Below are 24,137 nucleotides of genomic sequence, written 5' to 3'. Positions count from 1 at the left end.
TCATCAATTTACATTCATAATGGTTTAATGGTTTTAATAATGGTCATAATTGGTCTTTAACTGGTCTTACACTGCAGAGTCAAGAGGTGGGTCAGCTGGTTTAGGTGCAACTTCTGTGCTCCCCTTCTTTTCAACCACCTCTGCTGTTGTATTACCTGACATTTAGATAAAAACACAACAATTAGCAAACTCTTCGTTAAAATCAGAACAGGCCTTCAATAACACGTGGTTACTGTTTAAAATTGCCAAACCCCATGTGGCTTTAGGAGCATAGAACAGTAGAACAGAGAGCCTCTTTGCTGCTCAGTGTGGCAGGCAGGCCCATGTTTGGGAAAGTCAGAAAAACTGAGAACCAGTCTAGTCCAGTTAGAACCGATTTCTCCCCCACAATCTCTCCTCCCTGCTTACTCCGCGGGTGTAAATGGAAATCCGTACTGTAACTTAAAAGAGCAGCAGTAAAAAAAAAAAAAAAAAAAAAAAAAAAAAAGGTTTTAGTTTTCTCCTCTGTCAACAAAAAACACCTTTTGTGGCAGTTATATTAATAAAAATATACAGCTGTGTTTGCAGTGTTCTCATTTGATTTGCAAATCTCCTTTAACTACAACAAAATGATTTAGGGGCGAGCAACTTTGCAACAACTGAGAAGTATATATATATATATATATATATATATATAGAAGTATAGAATAGTATAGTATAGAAGTATAAGAGCATAAACAAAATAGAAAAACTAGGTGGAATCTGTGAGTTTTCTCTTTTCAGCCACAGGGAAAAATTGAATAGGAGTCATATTGAATCAACTCTCTGTGGGGTAAACTGGGTGAGGAACAGTTTTGGCGTCATAGGCCCCCCTCATTCCTAATTCATCTACACTTCTCTGCCAAGAAGTAAAACACAGATAGTTATGCTGAAATGCTGCTGGACAACTCCTGCCAAAAGCCACAAAAACATCTGGCTCCCTCAGCATATATAGACATGAGCATTCAAGGCTATGCATATGCTTGCACTTCAGAGGAGGAAATAATGTGACCTAGTTTTAGAAGCAGTTAATCTAAACAATATGTGGGAAGACAGGCAGGCTGGCAGTTAAAAACAGAGTAAGGGAGAAAAAGGGCAGAGTGTGAGCAGAGAGTAGGAAAACAGGGACAGTATAGTAGTTCTCTCTGCAAATGTAATTTTTAAAACTGTGAAATGTGAATAAGCGTGTTTCCTTGACTAGTGATCTGTAATATTCTCAAAAAAGGTACATATGTAGTTAATGAAAAGAACACGTATGTAATGACATCAAAACTGGATGAATGACTCATGCTAAACAAACTGTTTTTTTAATGAGAGCTAATCGGAAAGAAGATCAATGGTTTTATATGGATAAACCAGTTATGCTTCATAATGCCCTGAAGGTGTGGCTGCTTAAAGAGAATACAAACAAATGTCAAGGACTTACGTTTCAAATAAAAGATAACACGCACAGAGGCTTGGTCAGTAACGTAATAATGATGGATTTGTTTCGTCTCAAACTTTAAGTAAGCCTGTTACTGTGTGTCAAGCATCTGTGAAATCTACAGTCTTTGAAACGGCTTGCTGATCGGCAGGATTTCAGTACTCTTTCCATTTCACTTCACGCAGAAGAAAGCTTAAAAATACATTGTTTAGTTAACTCAGCATGAGGCAATTTCTCCTACAATCTATAGTTCAGGAATGCTGCATATATTTCACTTTAGAAAGGATAAAAAAGAAAAGAAGGAACTTTGTGCAAAGCTGTTTAAAAGCACTAAAGCAAACATTCTTAAGAGAAAAACTAATGTTCATACCAATGAAACTAACAACTAAGTAAAGTAAAGAAACTGGGTTAAATGCAGCATCCAAAAAACACAGCTCTTGAGTCACAGACCACAGTGGTATTGATTTTTGTCTTCCTACATTAGGATGAGAGGAGAGGATGTAGGTGGAAAATCAGAAGCGTTTTACATTTACAAGAGGGACTTGTGGACATGAAAGGTGAAACAGAATTGGAAAAAAGGAGGAGGAAGCATTAAGTACATGAGGGATGAGTACCTCCTGTTGCTGTTCCACCCTCCAGCTCTGGTTTGCCACCCAGCACATTAGCAGCAATGTTGTTTACCATGTTTAGGATGGCATCTAAAGGAAAAGAAAAAAAACACACACTACAGTTATTTTGAAAGGCATGAGGTTTCTGGTAAATAAGTAGACAGACAGCAGCTTGCAGCCAAACACATATCAATGAAACCACAGGCTTTGGCCTTTGCTGTTCCTTTTTCCCTGACTCTGAACTTTTCCAACTTTCCCTTCAGGCTTTCCTTCAGCCCCCATTGTTCAGTTACCCTCTGAGCCTGCCCATCTAAAGTAAAAAAAAAAAAAAAAAAACCTGATGTGCCCCTCTGCTGTTTTTCATGGTTTTATGGTTTGAGCCCTGAACCTGTGTGTGTGTGTGCAGTATTTGTGTGTGCACCAGTCCTCCCTTTGCTAAATCAGGAGACAGAGGGGCACCAGAGTGTTAGTGCATGTGTGTGTGTGGTTTAAAAAGCCTAGTGCAAGCTGCAACATTTCTGAAACCCAAACAGTCTATATCTATGAGTATGTGTGTTACCAAGTAGGTTAGGAAACTGAGGGAATATCCAACACTGCCTTAGTTCAGTTGCATTGTATAGTGGTCAGTATTTTCTTTTACATAAACACTATCAGATTCACCAGACCATTTTAGTTAACATTTTAGGATTTAAAATCCCCAAACTACACCCTGCCACCACAAACTTCAACAGAATGAGGAAGCACTCACTACTTGGGCTTATGAAAGTAAAAGTCTTGAAACGTACCTGCTTCTAACCCTTCAAAATCCTGAGTAATGTGTTACTGTGTTTATGTCTTAACTATCCTTTATTCCGTTATCCACGTATAATAATGTAAACAGGAAACACACAATGGATCTAATCTTCTGTTGATAACATATCATATTGCCATAGCTTATTTGCTTTCATTTAATCTCTGTTAATGTAGCCGTATATGCATGTACATACTGGTCGCTGAGCCAAGCAGGTTTTTAGAGGCCTTGTCTTCTGATGGTTGGTAGCCGGGTGGATAGTCTGTAGAAAAGGACATACTACAGGTTATATTTAGCAAAATACATACAATAAATAAAATGTAATCACATTCAAGAGTAAACAAATGTTATTATTTTATAGGATAAAATATCACAAAACGCTGCCAGAATTGCAGAGTTGATGAAGGAAACTTAGCCGCAAAAGGTCAGCTGATGTTAATAGTTAACTCTAGCCCAAGGTACTTGGTGACTAGGTTGAAGAGCAAGAATGTAATATGACTCTCTTCTCAGGGTCCTTTGTTTGTCTAATTTGCATGCATGTATTGTTCTGTCATGTGAGGCAGCTTAAAATGATGTTCATGTTAATACGTGCATTCATCTTCATTAGTTAAAAATGGTAACTTTGCAACTGATGTTGAAAAAGAGGTTTGGACAATGTCTTTTAACAATTCCCATTCAAAGACATTATAGGAAACCATCTTACCATAGTCTTCATCCAAGTACTCCAGTCTCTCTGAAGGGTACTGGGAATCTGCTATCTCCTCATACTCCTCCACCATGCTGGTACCAAACACCCTACACAAAATACACATACATACTGTGTTACACAAACAAACCCACCTACAGAACAGGACAAGGGTTGTTATCACTACACAGAAGGGGGAGATGGTTTCGGAGAAGGGTCAGCTTTCCATAGCTGGAGATAAGATGTCTGTGTACGAGACATGGCTTGAACTTTGGAGTTCATATGTACAGGTGAAACACACGCATTAGTAATCTCAATGACGCCATTCTGGATTTGATGACTGCGTACGGCAAACAACCACTAAGAGCGGTAGAGAATAAGACGGCAAAATATCAACATTTCTTGTATAATCTAATAGAGACTGACTTCCCAAAATACAGCATAGTCCCTGTAATTATAATACAGTATCACATGAGCTGAGACACAGGAGTCAATCTTCAGGATAAAAAAAACATTTGTGTATAGTACATTTCATTGAAATGTCATTGAAAACTGTATTGTTGGCTCTGGCTAAATAAAGCAGTATGTGGTTTTAAGTAAAGAGAAATTCAATTTCCTCTTCTCTACCAGTGTTTCAATTACCTTAAGAAGAAAGGGCAGTAACCTTTTGTATAGAGCAGTGTATAAGATCTTCACCTTTGTATTATTAAATGCTAATTCAGATTCAGAAAATCAAAAAGAGACGCCTTAGAAGAGTAAGGGAATTTGGGAAGAGTTCATTTCTATCTTACCTGATGAGACTGAGGGGACAGAAGTGTTCTGATCCAAAGTGGGAGAGGAGTTCAACCTGCAGGGGAAATGGACAACCTGTTAAACTGGAAATATCATCCACAACAGTGCCAATACCAATAATGTATGTGCACCCACTCCATAAACCCACAATACCACCAGACATGTAAAAGTATTAACTAGAATTCCCAAGCGTTGACAATATGGTTTGTGTGAATGTTTTACTTTTTTAATATCTTCCACATGCATTAAAGATGAAACTGTGCCAAAGCTCACCCATTAAAGTGTATGACAACATTACAAGAGTGCATTTTACAGCACATCACAACCTCAGAGAGAGAAGAGTGCTAACCTTTATGTACTTGATGAACATCTGATGCGAGAGGAAGACAGGAGAAGGACAGGAGGAGAGAGAAATAAAACAAGAGAAAGAAATCAGTGAGGACTGATTCAAGCTACAAGCAAGTCAGGCATTTGCTTACAATCTGGCTCTGTCTTAAGACAAACATATTGCTGGTATACGCTGGATCGTTGTTCTGTAACAGTCCACAGGCAAAATACTATAAAGAGGTTTCTAACGAGCAGCTAGAAAGAATAGCATAAGCAAGAGAGAGAGAGAGAGACAGACAGGCAGACAAGCTCAGCACAGAAACATCAGAGCAAGACATAACAGTTTTCAGCTGCTTAGATCAGAGTGTTAACCAAAGCAGATAATCCTGAAACTAGACAAAAGTCAGTTTATATAATAAAAACACAATCATTTCATAACAGAGCACATGAATCACAGTAAGCTCCCACACTTAACACCCACAGTCACAACATAAAAGGGATAATCATCCGAGCAACTCTGCACAGTGAATATTTAGTGAGAAACATTGAGGGTAGAAGTGTGAAGAGAGAGACAGTTCAGAAAAGCACAGATACTTTAACATCAACACTACAATTAATGTAGTCTAGTATTGTCTTATGAACAATAGCATTTCTGGAAACTGAATGGGCTCAGCAATAACTGAAGCTTAGAACTTAAAAAGACAAAACCTACATATAATTCATTTTCACTAAAAGCAGTTTTTGTGTTCAGTCAGTCAGAATGGAGCGCACATTGTCATGACAACACACTCAGCAACAGGGAGGATATGTGTGCAACTGAACCAAAAAGAGAAATGGATGTCAATCAAAGGACAACCTTCCTGTTTTATTTATGCTACAATTTAAAGATAGTACAGGAATCTTTTAAATGGTTATGAAACAGTCTCTGTTTAATACCGGTGCCTCTATATGAAACAAACCAGACCATCAGTGAGGAGATAGTTATTCTAAATGCCTGCCACCGGGTCGGATTCGGTCAGATTCAATCAATGAAATGAGGCGGTGGAAACACTGTCGCAGGGGCCGCCAGAATCAACAAAGACTAAGAAAACACTGTTTCTTATAGGGGGCTTTAAGCCACACTATTTTCCTGTCAGTTCATTTCACCTCCTCACACCTGTCACACAAATGGATGTGCATTTAGTGCTAAAAGAAAAAAAAAAGTCTAAAGTTTAAATGAATCTTAGTGGGAACAACTGTAAGTCATTTGAGCAGAAGGCAAACAATTGTAATCCTTTAACATAACACACTGATGATTTAAATTCCAGGCTGTCAGCAGCATTTGGCCCAGACAACAATAGACTTGGGCCAACTTGCCCGATGAGTTGTGACAAACAAAATACAAATATAATTTTCCCGATATAGTAATGTGTATCTGCCCTTTAGTTTTTACAAATGAAACTCTGTCATGAACACACACCCCCTCACAGTCATTCACAGAGTCACATTTCTTCATCCAGTCAAGGGAGGGGGTTACAGGCAGCGCTGACGGCATTGCTGACTTACCATGAAGTCATATGAGGGTCCCCTGAGCTTAAAATACAGCTTTAGCCTATGTGTATGAATGCATCTGTGTATATTTATCAACTAGGAACTGTAATATACTACTAAGAATGAATACATGAATTGTTTATCCTTCCTCTCCTAGAAAAATAAGTGTACTATCATAGCAGGATGAAGGAAAAAGCAGTACCTTCACATATTTAGCATACAGCTGTTCATCTAGTGGGAAGCTCTGGACAATGCGCTCATCACGGGCATGGAAAGTACCCAGCTTTACCCACTTGTTGGTAGGATATCTGCAGACAGAACAAGGGAAAGGTAAGATACCTGTGTGTGAGGGCTACAATATACTTCAAAGACAAGGCTGGGCACAAATGCCACTGTACTCCATGTGACTGGATGTTTGTCCTTACATGCCAGAGGGGGGAATTTATGAGTTGTGGTGTGAGATGATGCTGGAAATAAATCTGGATGGTGAAATCCAAAACAAAAGGAAACACCAGCTCAGGCAGCATTAAAGTTGGAGCTGATTATACAGGAGGAAGAGGAGGATTTTAACCAGTCCAGGTCCTTGTGTGGTTTTATATGGTACTAGTTGAGGAGGTGGTGAACTTGTGCCAGCCAGTTTGATGATCTCTTAACATGAGTGATCCCTGAAAGTTGGACTAGAGGCCTGCACATACTCTGACATAGCCCAAATACTTTTTATCACAAACCCACTACATGTCTATGAGAACATGTCAATCAATTCTAGTAACAATATATACAGCCAACTTGAACATACAATAATCAAAGTGAGTATACCTGTCACTGATGGAGACTAAAAAGTCTTTAGGTGTTGATGAAAAGAGCTCAAAGTTAGCAATGTCCAGCTGCTTGACTTGAATAGGCTCACAGAGCTCTATCACAAACCTGAAGAGAGGTAAACAGAATGTTTATAAAAAAAAAGATAAACTCATGCAACGTATTATCTAAAACCATGCTATGTTACAAACTGTGTACCAGCACTGTGTGTCATTGCACTCACCAGATTTTGTTGCTGCAAGGATTTAACATGTAAAGGTCCATGTTCTCCCTTAGAATAGCTGAAGTGCTCTGAAAAGGAGACAGAAGAACAAGAGTGAGTGAATTAGCATCCACCATCATCATCACAAGTTTCTGATTTCATTTAATGATTTATTTTTTGTTTAATGTAAGACTAAACATCTGTCCAAAGTCATGCCTTTCATCTTATGAAAGACATTTTGAACCAGGTTTTATCCATCTGCTGATGCAACATGACATCTATATCTTTAGCTGTGTAAGTGTATGTGTTTGTGTGTAGGCAACAGGGGTAATGTGTGTTCAACCTTGGCCTCATTGTTGGCAGAGAGAATCTTGGCACCACACTCCACAGAGGCATAGTTATTCTTGAAGTTTTTCTGGACCTTCTTCACTGGATGGGGGCTGCCGCTGGTTGAGGTATGGAGAGACTGACCTGGACAGAGATCGAGTGTTACATTAGGCCGATTACAGACACTGGAAAAAAAAGCGTGTTGCCTGAGAGGAACAAGTATGGAGGTTATGCAACACACAAACACACGCTCTGCTGACCATTGCACATGTGCACAGGGAGAAAGAGAGAACAGAGAGGGAGATGGCGAGAGAGATAGACAGGAATAGAACATGAGGAAGGAAGCAAAAGAGAAAAGGGGGTAGGGGTAGAGGTGGTAGACAATGGAGGAGAGGCAAGCCTCTGGATGCAAATATACTTACGGTACATTGCACTTAGTTGTTGATCTGATGTCTCTCTTTCCATTTGTGCATACATCTCTAAATGTGTGTTTTTAATAATGTATGCACTTACTTTTCTCTTTCTCCACCTCCATGACTTGTTTCTTCCACTCGTCGAAGGTGGGGATGTCTTCTTTGCTGGGCACTGATGGATCAGTCTCCCTGGCAGTACTGGCATCTCCTGCCTGAAACACACAGACCCATAGTGACAGTTAGCTCACCTAATCTCCTAATATGCTTATATCTTGATATGCAAGAGCACAGCATATTGTAAACGAACTTACTATTGCTAAACATGACTAACAAGATTAATTATATCCTGGAATCAGTGATCCACTACATGAATTGCATGCTATGACCAGCCACTGGCATACACGCATAGTGAGTGTTAGAACAATCAAGAGAGTCCCATCCACAGTCCATGGTAGTGAGCTACCCCCTGGCCACTAAAGCATTAAGATGCACTGGGCTGTGAATAACATTTTGATGGATTATATAAGCAGCCTTTTGGACCTCACGAAAGAGTCTGATCCTAAAAATCCACTAACTCAGACGGCCTCTTATGTAAACACCCCAACAGTTCTGGGAGGAGTCATTTCCAGTCACATACAGATTAGTCACCAGATCTGTTCTTCAAAACACATACAATAATATGTACAAATACACAATTCACACCACCCCCCTGATAATAATTAAATTCCCCCGGGTACACTCGTCTTTTATGATCCTTCAAACACGAAAATAGTAACTGAAAGCAATTTTGCCACTTGAAACCCTCAAAAGCTGCCCTTTGCTTGAGCAGCTGTGCACACTGAATATGTATAACTTTTGTGGCAAACTAACTGCGGTTGCGCCTAAAGTTTGACTAATGTGCGAACAGAGGACTGATCGTACAATAAAAAGCACCCTTGGGCCGCCAATCATACTTTCATCCCACTGTGGTGTATGTGTGCTTTAACACTGAGAATGGAAACTGTGGAGAATAGTGTGATACTACAATACCCATTATTAAGAAAAAAAAAACATTTAGCAGCACTGAAAATAAAAGCGTGAACATCCACTCTGCTCCAAACAGGACCGTGGATGTTCTGCGGACCTCCACATCGTTGTGTTGCTTTTACTTATACTTACTTTTAACGCTGCACTGATAATCCTCAAACTCTGGATGTTGTATTTCTGTTTAACATTGTTTGTCTATTGATTTTGTAATACTGATACATGTGAGGAACCATGAGTTGCTGACCTTCTGTTCTTGGTGGTGTTGGGAAGTGTTTCCCTCCAGGTCCAAATCAGACAGCCCATCCTCCAGCTCCTGCTGCTGCTGCTGCTGTTGTTCCTGGTCCACTTGGCCTGGAGTAGTCTGGACCTCTGCTTCAGGACCAGAGCTGTGGCTCTGGGCTGACTGCTGGTCCTCTATGCCAGCCTCATCCACACTATAGCACAGAAACAGGGCCGAGGAGGAATTGGAGAGAAGAGAAGGTAATGGAGAGGGGAGGAAAGAGGGGTGGAGAACACAAATAAGTACTGATGCAAAACATAAAAAATATATAATTTATTTGAAAGCATTGACAGTCCTTGGTTGTGAGCAGGCAAAACGATGGAAAAAGGAAATAAAAAAAAAAAAAGCAGAAGTAAGTTGAGAGCAAGGCCAGCGGTCGACGGTTGCGCACAGCAGAGAGGTGTAGCTTGTGACTTGATTACCTGTCTCTGTGCTTTGATTGGCTTCTGGGGGTTAGAAACTCACCTGAAGAGAGGGCTGCCAAAAGGAGAGTTTTCACAGGTTGCCAGTTCGGGGGGAATGACAACACACTGTGAATCAGAGTGCTCAGCAAAGACAAAGTTGTCTACTGGGAGTTCATCTCCTGCACTGGCAACCCGCACTGCACTGAGGGAAAGAAAGGACATGGGGTTTACCACACCTCCATACACTGGGGAGGGTAGAGAGAGGAGGATGGGGTGGGAGAGAGGAGACAAGTAGGGAAGGGGGCGAGGAGGAGGAGATAAATGACACCAATAGCGAGCGAGAGAGAGAGAGAGAGAGAGAGAGAGAGAGAGAGAGAGAGAGAGAGTGAGAGAGAGAGAGGGGGTAGGAGAGAGAGAGGGTAGGAGAAAGAGTGAATAGAGAAAGAAGTGGTTGGACAAAGGGGATGGAGAGGTCACTCGCTGGTGGGGCAGTTGAAGTGCATGTCTTAAAATGTCCTGATGTCGACAGCTGCTTTGAGAAAGGAGCTGAATGGAAATGTTGGATGTATATATTCTTCTTGAATGTTCAACCCAGGGGATATCCAGACTAATCTTGGTCAAAAGTCCAAAGTTCACACAGTTGATCTTCCACAGTGTCCACAAACTTCCATTTCAAAGCCCATTCGACAAAATTTCTGAGAACATGAGCAGTTCCATGTAGCTTCATGACACTGGCCACCACTTCCCCAAACGGGACTTTGAAATATCCAGGATGTCAGACCAGCTCTCATTTGAGTTTCTCTTTCAGTTTGTGATCAGTCATTAACAGTGGTTCAATTTAAAACAAAATAAAACAACTAATGGGAACAAAAGCAAACCAACAAAAATATCAAATAAAATGTGCAAGGTCAGGTACGCCAATGGCAGCAAGCACTGGAAAACAATTTTACCTATATCATACCTGGACTGGGTTGAAATTGGCTTTAACCATTTAACCAGAGAAACATTTTCTTAGCCATCTAAGATTATAATTTAGTTAGTTAGTTTACCAATGAGATTTCTCTGTGGTTATAGCCAACTTCTAATGCCAGAGACCAGGTCTCTGGAATAAGGAAATGAAGCTGAGCTTACCCTGTGTGGGTCTGGCCGGCACTCTGTGAGGTAGGTTTGTTTTCAGCTTCATCTGGGGATGTGGCTGGATTTGAGTCCAGGCTGGGTTGTGCAGCAGGGGCATCACTGAAGATCTCTGCTGGGGTTGGGGCATCTGTGGACACTTGGCCCTGTGCTGGAACTGGTTCTGGAGTGGATGACACAGGGACTTCCTGGTCATGATCCTGGGTGTCAGTCTGCAGGTCCAAATCAGCCTGGGGGGTCTGGGTGGGGTTCTGGCTCAGGAGCAATAGGTAGAGTGTCTGACTCTGCATCAGGCTTGGTCTCCTTCTCCTCAGCTTCCCGTAGATTCACAGTCTGGTGAGAGAAAACAGAAAAACATTCACATATAAAACCTAATCCATCAGTACCCAAAATGAAAAGTGAACGCGAACTTTTCTTGTGTACAAAATGTCTGCTGAATCCACCAATAGCAATCCTTAGAATATATTCCCATTATTGATATCCATGTATTCAGCCAAGCGTATTATATTTGAACTGAAAGACTTTGAGGCACTCTGAAGCTAAAAGTTTAAAAGCCATAAGTGGAACTTGACTAGAGGCCAACTTTCCCACCCCCCTATTTACCATCCTGTATAGTGTGCTGTATGTGATGAAGAAAACAAGTACAAGTTGAAACACTGATTTCTACTCATGCTTCACACCATCTTGGTTGTCCTGCATATTGTAATTTTAATTTGATCAGTATTGCGAAGCCTTAGTTTTGAATTTTTAACAACTGATAAATATATGATGTTACCTGTTCTTGGTGTATGTTGTGTGTTGCCAGCTTCTCTAGTGCTTCTCTCTCTGTCTCCAGTCCCATATCGTATGATGTGTGTGTCGTCCATTCTTCCAACACCTAGGGAAAAAATAAATAAAAAAATTCCACATCACACACTCCACATTGTTGAAAAGGGACCTTAAATGGTGACAAAGCAGATACAAATACAACTGCCTAAAAATGAAGCACTATCCCAATACAGCAATTCAAACTCTTTGAAAGGCAATATTGATGGATTATGTTTAGTTTAAAAAATGCATTTTTGTGTGAAAATGTCAAACGCAAAAGGTCTTTGGATCTCTGGTTGTGGAAAGAAAAAAGCCTTTTGTTGACAGACAAAGAGTCTGTTATAAAGGCCAAAGACAGACTGCCAGGCCTGTTGAACTGCCCTGGCACGCCTGAATCACAAACAATGATCCCCCTTCATCTGTGCTTACACATGCATACCAAAACACACTTGTTTCCTCAAATTATTGTTCATTCTTATACTCATGCGCACATTACCACACATGCAACTTTGAGGGCCCATTCATAAGAGCTGAGGGTATCAAATATTTAACCCAACCCAGCTCTGAGCCAGCATCAGTCCGCCTCAGGCAAACTCTTGTTGACTGACTTAAGATGGATTACTCTCCATCCAGCCACTAAAGTGGAGAATTGGGAAAGCTTTGAGTACTCTGAACTCTAATCAGGGCTGGTCCTAACCTATATTCATTATATAGAGAAACCTATGTTCTTGACAACGTGTAACTGGGCTGCTTTCTAAGTAACTTTTTACCTGGAAGTGGCTCTAATCTTCATGTACTGAACATTGTTTTCACTCTTTGTGACTGATCCTGACACAGTTTCAAATCATACAAGATTATCAGTTGTAAAGTTTAAAGAGATAAAGTGAAACAACTGATATGTTATTTTCTTCTTCAATGACGCCTATCTTGGTGGGTTCAGCAAAGAATTATGCAATACCCTCACACTCCCACCATCGACAGGCTAGCCTCTATAATCCATATATTTATAGCTACTCCTCCTCTCTTCAGACCTACTACTAACCAGGGGTTAGTGGGTCACTAAAGTGCATGACCCAACACCTACCACTAGTGTTCTGTTAACTCAGCATTATTACATATCACCACAAGCAGCGATTCTAATAATACTGCCCTCATCCTACAGCTGGTCAACAAGATGAACCAGCAGTATTAACCACACTGAATATCCATTCATCTTCTGTCGCATATCTGAGGCTGGTTGGCGGTGGAAGCAGGTTAAGCGTGGTAGTCTAGACTTCCCAAGCAACGTTTTTGCTCCTGCGACCACAAAAAAGCCACTGCCCTTCTGGACTCCCAGTACCTATCTGCTGCTTCAGGACACCCCTGGGCCAACCACTGGCCAACTACTGTCCAGACAGAACCTCTCAGCGACTCCTAGTTGCACAGAAGCAACCCTCTGGTCCTCTGGGGGAACTTCAATACAACAGTGCTCAGCTGGGGACTCGCTGGAGTTTCCTGAAACCCACCCAACGTCTCTCATCCTCCAAAGATTCCAGCCCCTCTGCAGGAGTTAGGTTCCAGACCCAGTGCTATGCATAGAGATGGGGCCAACTATATCTAGTTGGTACCACTCTGCCTCCCGCACTACCTCTGGTTCCTTTTCCCCCAAAGAGGTTTGCTATGCCAGGGGTTAGCAAAACCGGATCCCTATCTGCCAACTGGTCAACAATGCACCCAACCCAAATGCCTATCTCTGTAAGTGGTGGGCCCACAGGGCACCATGTAGACTCCATTTAGTTATTTTGGCCTGTGCCCAACCAGGCCCTATGGCTCAAGGCCCGGCCACCAGACACTCGCCAGCAAGCTCCCCTTCCGGGTCTGTCTCCGGGGGGGGGGGCAGTTTCTTTGTTTTAGGTAAACTGCTACAGCTCCTCTGTGGGTGATTCATGTTGTGGCAATTACAATTAGAGTATACTTTCTAGGCGGAGTGATAAGAATTTTTCCAACATTAAGAAGTTGATGGTACTATAATGTTATTTGATATCATTTATCAAACATATGTGTTCTTTATTACAGTACAATAGTGTATTACAGCTGTTTATTGAAAGCAATGCTTGGTGTGACTGCCTGATTTTTAAACACCTTGTGTTGCGTGGAGTCCTGCTCCTCCTTTTGGCCGTCAGGGTTTTGGTCCCCGGCAGACTGACCTTGGCCAGACAAGCTCTGCTCTGAACAATACACATATTGACTGGGGTACCTGAAACACAAACAGGGAAAATATTGTCAGCACAATGCAAGCTTACTCTGACTATCATACAAGAGTAACATCTAGAGGGTAATCAAAGCCTGTTAAAAAAGTAGCTGCATATACTAAAAAACGGTCAACATTACAATCCTATATCAACTCACTGCTATTTTAAAATTATGATATGAGTTTAAAACACAGATACACATAGAGGTTAAACGGCACAATATGCTCTAAACAATCAGTGCTTTTGAATTAAAAGAAGGCTGTAGCTGTACTACAATAATAAAAATACTTTGAGTGTAGAAGAGCAAAGGAGGCTGAATGTGCAATGAGGGAAAGCAGAGATACAAAGGGAGAGAGATAAACTCAGAAGAGAAACATTGCAATTAGGCCTACAAGGATACAGGCAGAGAGCAAGACAAAGGCAGAAAGTGAATAATCATGTGTAAATAACCGGTGTAAACAAAATTCCACTCTTGTTATTTGTGTATTCTTGTAAGCTGCTCAAGGCAAACTGCATTCTTAGAATCGGTCTTCTCCACCTCCCTCCCTTGTTCAATTCTGTCCTTTAGGCTAAGCAAGGCCCAAGATATTGCTGCAACACTCTCAGGCATCTCCAAGTCAATCTTATTTCAATACAGCTCACATGTGCGCGCATGTGTGCAACTTTTACCTTTTCTTCTCAATTATGTTCGCCTAGTTTCAAGCACTACCCATAATGTGCAGTACAGGTGGGCAGCAAAACATAGCTGCTCTTTAACTGCAGCGAGCTCAAGGCCAACATGGCTAACATGAAGCCTGGAGCACAGACTAATCGACATCATCTCTGGCAGACAATGGGACTACTGTAATAGCAGGAGGGATTTTTCAATACAGGACAGCTTATAGTCTTGATGACAGAGTGCAAAATAAACTGGAATGGAAAGGATAAGAAGCCATGAGAAACAAGCAGAAGGAAAAGAAGGCAGGCGAGGCAAGAGAGTGATAAGGACAGAACAGATGAAGATAGGGACACAGGAGAAAGGCAGCTGCTTCTCAACCCCTTATCAGTGGTGTTCAAACGAAGTGAAGAATGGAGCAAGGAGAGAGTGAGGCTCAACAAGAGGTCTGTCTAAACATGTTCCCTCTGCTAGGGTGTTTTCCATAACTCACCTACTATATCTACACTTAACTTCTTTGGACTTTAATAAGTCAGTAAGCAGACTACTTTAGAGCTATTAGGCTAACTCGTCATATACAGACTGAGTTAAACTAAAAGGCGCCAACATCAAACAAAGACCTCTCACACACAGTAGCCCTTAGTTAGGCAAACAAGGCCAAAAGTAGACACTCAAAACACATTGAATTACTTAATCAGAGCTCTATTACGTGGAACTACAGGCACTGCCTTGTACATTTGTTCAACCTGAAAACATTAAGGCTAATGCAAAAATCTAACTCTGAGCATGATGACACATTGCACCAGTGACAAGAGGGAAGGATGCAAAAGCTCAGATACACCATGTGATTCTGAAACTGGAGCGGTTCCCCTTGAGCGGTCAAATATCAATGTCAGGAAAGAGTGGGACACATGGACAGTCATGTTAGCGCCCTGTCAGCCTGGCTGTCAGGAGGAGGGAGATGAGCACCTAGAGACAACCATCTGTGCAAGTCAGGGTCCTGTCAGTCAGAGGGCCTCTCCATCTGTATTCTGTTCATTAACATTTGGAGGGGTTGAATGATGAGATAAAAAGATGACAAGAACATCCAGCTGACACTTCATTTGGAAGAGGATCTTTTGAAAGCTGCGCTGTACACCAGATCAGATTTATGAGGAAACGACAAGTCAGAAACATAAATTGTTAATCCAAATAATGAAGCTACTCAAGTAGACATGCCATTGACCACATTTAGTTTACAGACAAGGGTTTTGACCCATTACTGAAAATACAACATATCCACTGGTTATGTTGCAGTAAAGATGACTGAGTTGCTAGAGTAATTAATTTCTATGCGGATTAATTTATCTGTTTATCTGTAACATAGGTGCAAAATGCCACACCTAGGAAGAAGCCCTTGCTCTTCAATTCAAAAGGGACAGCTAACTCCGACTCCAAGACATGACAGTTACAGTTATTTTGGATCCCTGCAGATGATGAAATGTGTGCATGTTCCTATAGGCATTAACACCTCAAATATAAGCTTTCCCTTAGGAGGGGCCACAAAGCCAGTGAGGGAAACCTAAGAGCCAAGCAGTGTACAGATACTAAGGGGTAAATATGAACCACAGACTAATATAGGCTCCTGGCTAAACTTAGCTTTCCATAGCTTTAAACTATGTTGTGTTGTGTTACGTTTCAAATGTCTCAACTCCTCCTCCGCCGTCAAACAGTAAAACCTCCATAAATGTACGGAGAAGACACCTCCCACGTATTTTATTTCAGAATACACAATGAACAAAATGATGTAACACACTGCTGTAAATGAAATACCAGCAAATTACAAGGACAACATGCAATGCCCTATACAACATAAATGATGATTAATGTCATGTGTGGAAATATTATGTTGTCCTTTTTTATACTTAAATGTCAAATATTTAGGTCTAGAAAAATCTTGTTTATTTAGTAACTCAATAACTGACTATTGACTATCGGGGCGGACTAAAACAGAGATAACGTCCTCAAATTATGTGTTCAGTCAGGTCAGTTCTACCCTTTGCCCCCAATAGGCAACATTTGAAGCGAAACACCCAAAGATCATAACAGCCTTTGGTGTGAAGTACAGAAAGACACTGCTATATAGGAAAATCCATTTACACTAACATGGAGGAACTTTGATGATAGCACATATATACATATCCATCCTGAGACAAGCAGGTAGTTGAGAGATGAGAGAAGAAGTTGGGAAAGATTTTGAACTCAGAGGCAATGAAGAGTAAGAGGATGTACAATTACTGTGTATGTACTACTTAATAAATATATGATGTATGTCTCTATGCATTGTTTTATACTGATTCTGATATACAGACACACAAGTCTATCCACACAGAACTTATAAATCAGTTTAAAGCGTGGTTATAGGGCACTGCCTGTCAGAAGTCACTAATTAACTCTCAATAACTGGCAGATATTCTTTTGGTTTAAACTTTATTTTCACACAAGATCCTACACATAAGAATGTATTCCTTTGGTCAACATGTCCACAGCTGTAACATGGTTTCAGGAAAGAATTGTTTGTATACGCAGACCAGCCATCAAAACACAGTTTGTTGCGTATGGGGCTGCATAATAACTGATCGGTGCAGATCTCGGGTTAAATCTTTGCATGATCAGTTTACTCAAAGCTTTCAAAATATCACTACTAGTTAGGGGTGTAACGATTCAACAAATCCACGGTTCGGTTCAGACCTCGATTTTTGAGCCACGGTTCGGTTCATACCGCGGTTTTCTCCGTTTCCCCATTTTGCAGAGAAACAGAGAGAGAGAGAGATGTTATCTGATATTACATTAAGCGGATACGGCAGAAATCTTACATTATGCCCATTATTATGAACGCACCACTGCAGATGTCACCCACTAACGTTAGTTTCGGTTTGGACCCACATGCGGCGCACTTGAAAACTGAATCACGGGTGAGTTTATGAAACGTACTGCTGATGGAGAAAGTCAGCAGAGACACACACAGGGAAAGAGAGACAGAAAGAGGCGGAGCAAGCGGGCGTGTTTGCCTTGAGTGACCAGAGGTCCAGGCTAGGTGTGTGAGCTGTGTGTGAGTGTGGGGAGAAGAGAAAGGGAGCAGATTAAAGTAGTAAATAAACACTAAAATAAGGGGGAAAATGACCTAGAATAACCTACTGTCAATACAAATACGATATAGGCGTACGCCGCTACCACCCCATGGGCCGCCGCCACCACCGCAGTTACACTGTCTTAACAAGAGCTCAACAGTCCAGGGAGGGAGTGTGTCGCGGTTCTCTATCTCGGATCCGCGACACGAGTCCGTGGACTTTTGTGTCGCGATTTCGGTCTCGGTTTCAGAACTGTTACAGCCCTACTAGACGCCACACAGCCTTAGCATTGCTGATATTTCACATCAAGGTGTCTTTTTTCCTGCATGTTCTCTGAAACACAGCTGGGCTGATTCCCTGTCTAGTTTCACAGTCTAGTTTCAAATAACTATACTGAGTCACTATACTATATACACACACAAACACACTAAACTCTTTTAGAGATGTACAACCTCATCTAAAATTTGCATTTAAGGTTTCTGTTATTAATACCCAATAGTCAAACTGACTGTTTCACTAATTAACTATTTATCTCCCAAACTTTGCTTGTTATCATCTTTTAAAGGTCTTGAATCACCAAGATAAGAGAACACTTGTGTAAATACACATAGGTGACAAACAGATCACATACCACAGTGCAGGTTCAAGTGAACACGTCACAGAGTAAACAATTTTGTACAAACATCCGTGATGATGGATGCAAATCTGACTGACTTCCGCAATGTGACTCACTGAACCAATGTTGAACTTAAACCTGCCAAGTAACAGAGTGCTATTCAAATAATAACAATTCAAATACAGAAGATTAAAACATGTGGATCAATTCAACACCATAAAGGCTATGTACTGTAAAACAAGTGGGAATGATGCCCCCCCCACTCAGCGTCATTTCAATAAGTGAACAGAAAGAGTGCTGACATTCCTTCTAAAGATGAAAAAGAGAGGGGAAGAAAGGGTGATGAAGGGGCTGATCTGACAGGACCTGCTTTGGGGGTGTGCTGTGACCTACTTTTTATTTCAACTGGTTATGCAACAGTGGGAGGAGGAATTTAGAACCCACGAATAGACAAAAATACAGAGACCACGACAGACTAAATGTTCAAGTGTGCAATGTATGTTACGTACTAGTACTGGGTCAATGCCAAGCTAATGAAGGAAGAGCCTGAGGCAAGACAAATGAGTCAGCAGCCTGCAAATACACTCTTCCTCATTCTCTCACTATCCCCATTTCCTGTCCCACTTCAGAAGCACCTGGGGGTTTTTCAATTTAAGTTTTTCCCTATTTTATGCTCTTCCTTGGCTACAAATGGCTCAATCATTTAGTAATATTCAAAAGAGTGCTGAAGAGGACATTATCAGCTTGTTTGCCACCCATTATAAAAACATGAGCGTGCACAAAAGGGCTCCTCTCGAGCTCTGATGGCTTTACGACACAACTACAACATGAGCCATAACCTCTGAAAACATTCTACTTGTTTGGCCATCATATTGCCTTTCAATGCAAAGTAACACAATCAAAAGCAACACAGCTTTGCACAGAAGCCCACAGACACACTGGCTCCATGTCCTGATACACTGTCTCTGCTGGTTCCGAACACCCAAATCCCCTGATATTTCCTGTTGGCTTTAGGACCATTCAGAACAAGGAGACGTGGTAAAACCAACTGTAAGGTACTGTACTAACTGACTGGGTTGACACAGAGCAGACAAAACTGCAGAGATAACAGGCTGGAGGATAGATTCATCTGCCAGCACCGAGTCAAATATTATCACCAGCTGCATGACATGCAAACTGTGCTCTGATCTCTTCTCAGGCAGGATGTTTGCATGATGACTAAAAGTTTTCAGAGGCTTCTAGCATGACAACATGTGTGGACTTGTGAGCGTAGCTTCCTATAGCCTTGGGTCTATGAGCCCTACAGCCTTATTGCTTTGGTGTTTCTTCCCATTGACTTTTTACTGTTAGATTAGTCTAGATCAAAAGAGCTTCGTCACCCTGCCCTCTCATACACACTCATCCTTCTCATAGCATGACACTGCAACACACAAAGTATATAACCGGGGCCAGGGCAGATTAATTACTGCCTTGGCCTCTTGGCCTAAATCTCAGATCAGCTTGTTGCTGCTTATTATATTAACTCTCCCTCTATCTATCTCTCTCTCACACACTGTAACTGACAGCACATGATGTACACTAAGTCTTTACCCTCCTTAACTGTATTTAATTACTTAAACTGTGTCACTGTGTCAACTGTTGTGACAAAACATGCTAGAGAGGAGATCAATACACAAAAGTATAAGAAGAGGAGTCATGAACATCAATACAGTAAATAAGACAAACTGGTTGTCAATTACTGAAGTCACAGGGAATAGGTCTCATTTGTGGTTGACCAATATGGGTTTTTTGATTGGTCGGTGGCAATATTTATGGAGCAGGGAGGCCGGTATATAATGCCAAGATCAAAACAAAGAGAAGTCGTGTATACCATTATTCCTTGCACTTTGTATCTGATAGACATGGTTATCTCAGATGTTTTAGATGGAATCTTCATTAATTAATGAAATAGAAAAATACATTCAACTTCATTATTGTATACATTAAGAAATAATATATATTTAATGCAAGCCAGTAACAGTTTTAGATCAGATTTGCTGTCATTTAGGATGGAAGAAACATGTTTACACTCAGGCAAACGTTTACAGCAGGACGCAGTAAGTGCTCTACACTAACTTTTTCACCACATTCCCAAAATTCACAAGTGCTAACATCGTTCCACAGCAGCCACACTGACAAGGCTGCCAGTAGATGTATCTGCAGACATTTGTCTGTATATCGGCCTTGTGAGTGCAGGGATCGGCTGATGTCGATAATCTCAAAATGTCAGATAATCAGCCTAATTAATCGGCCTATCACTAGTTATTGTGCTCTTGATTATGAATTTAACAGGAATGTGAATATTGTGTCTGTCTGTCCTCTGTCTGTCCTAAGGCTGAGGAGAGTCTTGTGATGTTTTCTCTGTTCAGATTATTCTTGATATATGACATGTGGTGCAGGGAGATGGGTTAATAACGCGAGAAAGGCTGACTGAAAACAGTGTGATGATGTAGTGACCTTATACACTGATTTGATTCACATGCTTGGAGAGAGAACACACACACACACACACACACACACACACACACACACACACACACACACACACACACACACACACACACACACACACACACACACACACACACACACACACACACACACACACACACACACACGGCAAAATACATTTCTCACAGATCTGAGAATAAAAACTTCAAGCAGGCAGACAATGCTAATTCAATCTCAACATACTGTGTACCTCAACATGGCTGACAAAACAAAAAAAACAGTCAGACAGGAAGATAAGGAGAAAAAGCTGAGAGAGAATCCAGGATCCACGTGGGCAGAAGTGGATTGTGGGCCAGGGCGATGTGCCAGGGCTCACCAGTAAAAGTAGGGCAGCGCATCTGCCAGGCAGACAAAAACATGTCGTCACTGTTTGGAGGAAGGGGGGGGGGGCAGAGCCTAAAAGCCTAACCTTAGAGGACTGAGTGGGTCTGTGTGTGTATGTTTGCATGTGCATTCTAATTTCCCTCCACATCGAAGCATGGAATAATGTAGAGCAGCAGTTTGTTGTAAAGCCTGCTGATCTCCCATAATCCGCTCCACTGGTGCATCCTTGGGGCAGCCAGGACATAGTGGCTGAACTGGTGAAAAGCTCTCCAACTCTCACACAAACATTTTTGAAGTGGACCCTACCTAACACCTCACCTATGGTGCGTATAGAGTTCAGCTCAGGTACCCAAAGGGATTGCTAGAGACGGGTTACAGTAGTTAATTTTCAATGTCAGGGAATGAAGTACATGAAGAGCAGTTTCTCAAAGATGTTTTCACATTTTTTAAGTATAATCTTGATTTTTTTTTGTAATTGTAGCTATACTCCTATACTCCTCTTCCTATGAATTCGCAAAGCCAGACAAGATTTACTTTGGAACAGCGAAGGCTCTGACTTATATCTCAAATCAAAATGATACTCTACACCCGAGGACTATCAAATTCAAAACACAGATTCAGAAATATGAACTGTCAATGGCAGATGTTCTGCTGACCACTGCAAATTTGGCTCATAGTGTTTGTACTTTGGACCACTTCCCCAGTCCATGTACTGAAATTATTTTGGATTGATACCGACTGTTGGCTAATCTAATTCTGCAATAACCCATTTATACTCTTTTTAACCAGCAAGTGGTCAATGCACCTTTATTATGCTTGGGCACAGTTTAATGCTCTCTAGCTGTTGCTCATAATGCTAACAAATCAATACCTCAGAGGCACACAGAGCAGCAGAGAAGCAGCAGAGACGCTTGTTTTTGAGAAACTCCACTAAGCAGAAATTACAGTGGGGTCAAGGGAAAAATTTCAGGGAACGGATGTTCATGTTTTCTACATTGCTACTGCAGACAAATTAGTCCCAAAGCTTAGCATGCCCACTCTGTTGTGCTAATAGTCTTCTGCATGGAGTGACCAAAGGCACTGTAAGTGGTAAATAGGGTTGGAGTGGTGAGCTCATTTCCCTAAGTGCTTTAATGCTGTGTGCTGACTTGCTGTATAGGAGGAATACAGGCATACCCCATACAGTTTATCCGCTCCAAAGAATTATGATCCTGGCACCAGGATCTGGGTCTGTACTTATCAAGCATCTTAGAGCAGGAAATCAGTCCTAACGGGACCAAAACTCTCAAATTGATGCTTTTTGTGATGATTTTTAGGTTTAGGAGTAAGAGCATTTTACGTTCTTTATCTTTCTATACTCTAGAATTTAGAGAGCGTCAGAGCTTTCTTGAGGTTCCCAGCAAGTGGAAAGTGATAGGACAAATATGAATGCACCAATCCCAGAAAGTGTGGAAGTATGAATAATCTTTGAAATAAAGTAACTTCTTCAAAAAACAAATTCAGACTTCTTTTAACTCATTCTGTCCATGTCCAAAATACTACCTGCCTACCTGCAAAACTCCATCCATACCACAGAAAACAAAAAAGTTTGTTAGCTAGATAGGATTTGATTTGTACTCAATAAGCTCATTTCCACAGTTGCAGAAAAATAAAAAAAAACTATAAAATAAAAATAATAATAATAAAATAAAAATAATAATAATAAAATAAAACTAAGTTTGGGAGGGGCACCTTGTCACTGGGGTGAAACTATCAGGGGATTGTTGCAACACTGACCTTTTCTCTTGTAACACTGTACAGTTGGACTTTTGCTTATGCTAATTGTACTAGCTGCTACCACTAGCTAGTGAGCAGTCGTAGCTGACTGTACCTGGACTGGGAGCTTGAAGGACAGGGGGAGTTTAAACACTACTAGCATAGGAGCGGGGGGCAGCTCATAGCCTTAACAGAGGTCAGCTTATTTACAGCGGCTCCGATGGCGACTATTATAAATCTGGAGATGAAGACACGGCAAGTTCAGGCAGGGACAGGAGACGAATAAAACGGAGGAAGAGGAGCAAGTTTGTAGCGAGTTAAATCATAAAGTAACTGTTAACGTTGAACATCATCCATCGTATCGATGAGTCAGCCAGGATTTTTTTTTTGTGAAGTTGGAAGTTATTTAACAAGAAGATTTTAATTTTTAAACTGTGTTGAAATATTATTAGTCATTATTGTTAAAAAGGTCATGCTAATAAACACATTGACAAAGGCCCAGCAGTTCCTGGAAGAATGACACCACTCTATCCTGTTCCTTCTTAAAGACAGGTGATCACAATTTTATAAAACACTTAAGTTTATCTTATATAATGAAAGGCCTTATACTCTCATAATCCACACTAGTTTAAGCTATTTGTAAAGCTTGTTTGTCATTCAGATGTGTGAGGATCCTTCTTTGTCTAAACTGGCTCTGTGAGGCATGTAAATCCTTCACAATTTACACAGGAGCCTTTCTCTAGGATGTAGTGTGAATGAACACACCTCTATTTGGAAGCTAGCCTGTAGCACCAGTAGGCCAAGTCACCAGGTGAAAGAAAGACTGTTCCTCCTGTGAGGTTCACCTAACATGCAATGCCTGCAGCTCACTGACATTATGAGAGCCAAAACTAAAGCGTTAGAGAGAGTGTTTGCCCGTTAAATCATTGACGTAATTCAGATATCATTTAAACCCCAACAACATAACAGTAGCACCCAACCAGGTACATTATCTTATTATCTGTGTATCTTGTACCCAAGTGCAACTGAAAAACTTGAGACAAGAGCGGCTCTGAGCACAGACACCATGAATCATTTTTAAATCAAATTTACAAGTCTTGTAAATGCAAGCAAGACCAAGACCAACCAAAGAACTGTTGTGTTTTATCAATTTTTGGAGCCAACGTGTAGTGTTTTTATTTCCTGATTAAATGTGTATATAACAAGTTAGGTTTGTGTTTAAATTAAAGACTCAAAGTTCAAAATGATGCCTAGCTACTTCACTAAGACTGTAATTAGTTAATCCAAGCAAAATATATAATAATTTGTAAAATT

General features: G+C 41.0%; 1 protein-coding gene across 1 annotated transcript in view; it reads right to left on the bottom strand.

Annotated features, from left to right (window-relative positions):
* suco (SUN domain containing ossification factor) overlaps positions 1-24,137 on the bottom strand; it is a 41,005-nt gene that overhangs the window by 7,893 nt on the left and 8,975 nt on the right. Inside the window, 17 exon segments of the mRNA XM_051375998.1 lie at positions 71-155; positions 2,056-2,139; positions 3,036-3,101; positions 3,543-3,634; positions 4,316-4,371; positions 4,666-4,686; positions 6,376-6,481; positions 6,990-7,097; positions 7,213-7,280; positions 7,535-7,662; positions 8,032-8,143; positions 9,202-9,391; positions 9,703-9,843; positions 10,773-11,024; positions 11,026-11,108; positions 11,551-11,652; positions 13,704-13,818. Coding sequence (XP_051231958.1) covers positions 71-155; positions 2,056-2,139; positions 3,036-3,101; positions 3,543-3,634; positions 4,316-4,371; positions 4,666-4,686; positions 6,376-6,481; positions 6,990-7,097; positions 7,213-7,280; positions 7,535-7,662; positions 8,032-8,143; positions 9,202-9,391; positions 9,703-9,843; positions 10,773-11,024; positions 11,026-11,108; positions 11,551-11,652; positions 13,704-13,818 — 1,809 coding nt within the window.

Source organism: Dicentrarchus labrax, unplaced genomic scaffold (assembly GCF_905237075.1).
Source record: "Dicentrarchus labrax unplaced genomic scaffold, dlabrax2021, whole genome shotgun sequence".
In the NCBI taxonomy this organism is placed as follows: Eukaryota; Metazoa; Chordata; class Actinopteri; family Moronidae; genus Dicentrarchus; species Dicentrarchus labrax.
Note: the sequence above shows the minus strand (reverse complement) of the source record. Positions and strands in the feature narration are given on the sequence as shown.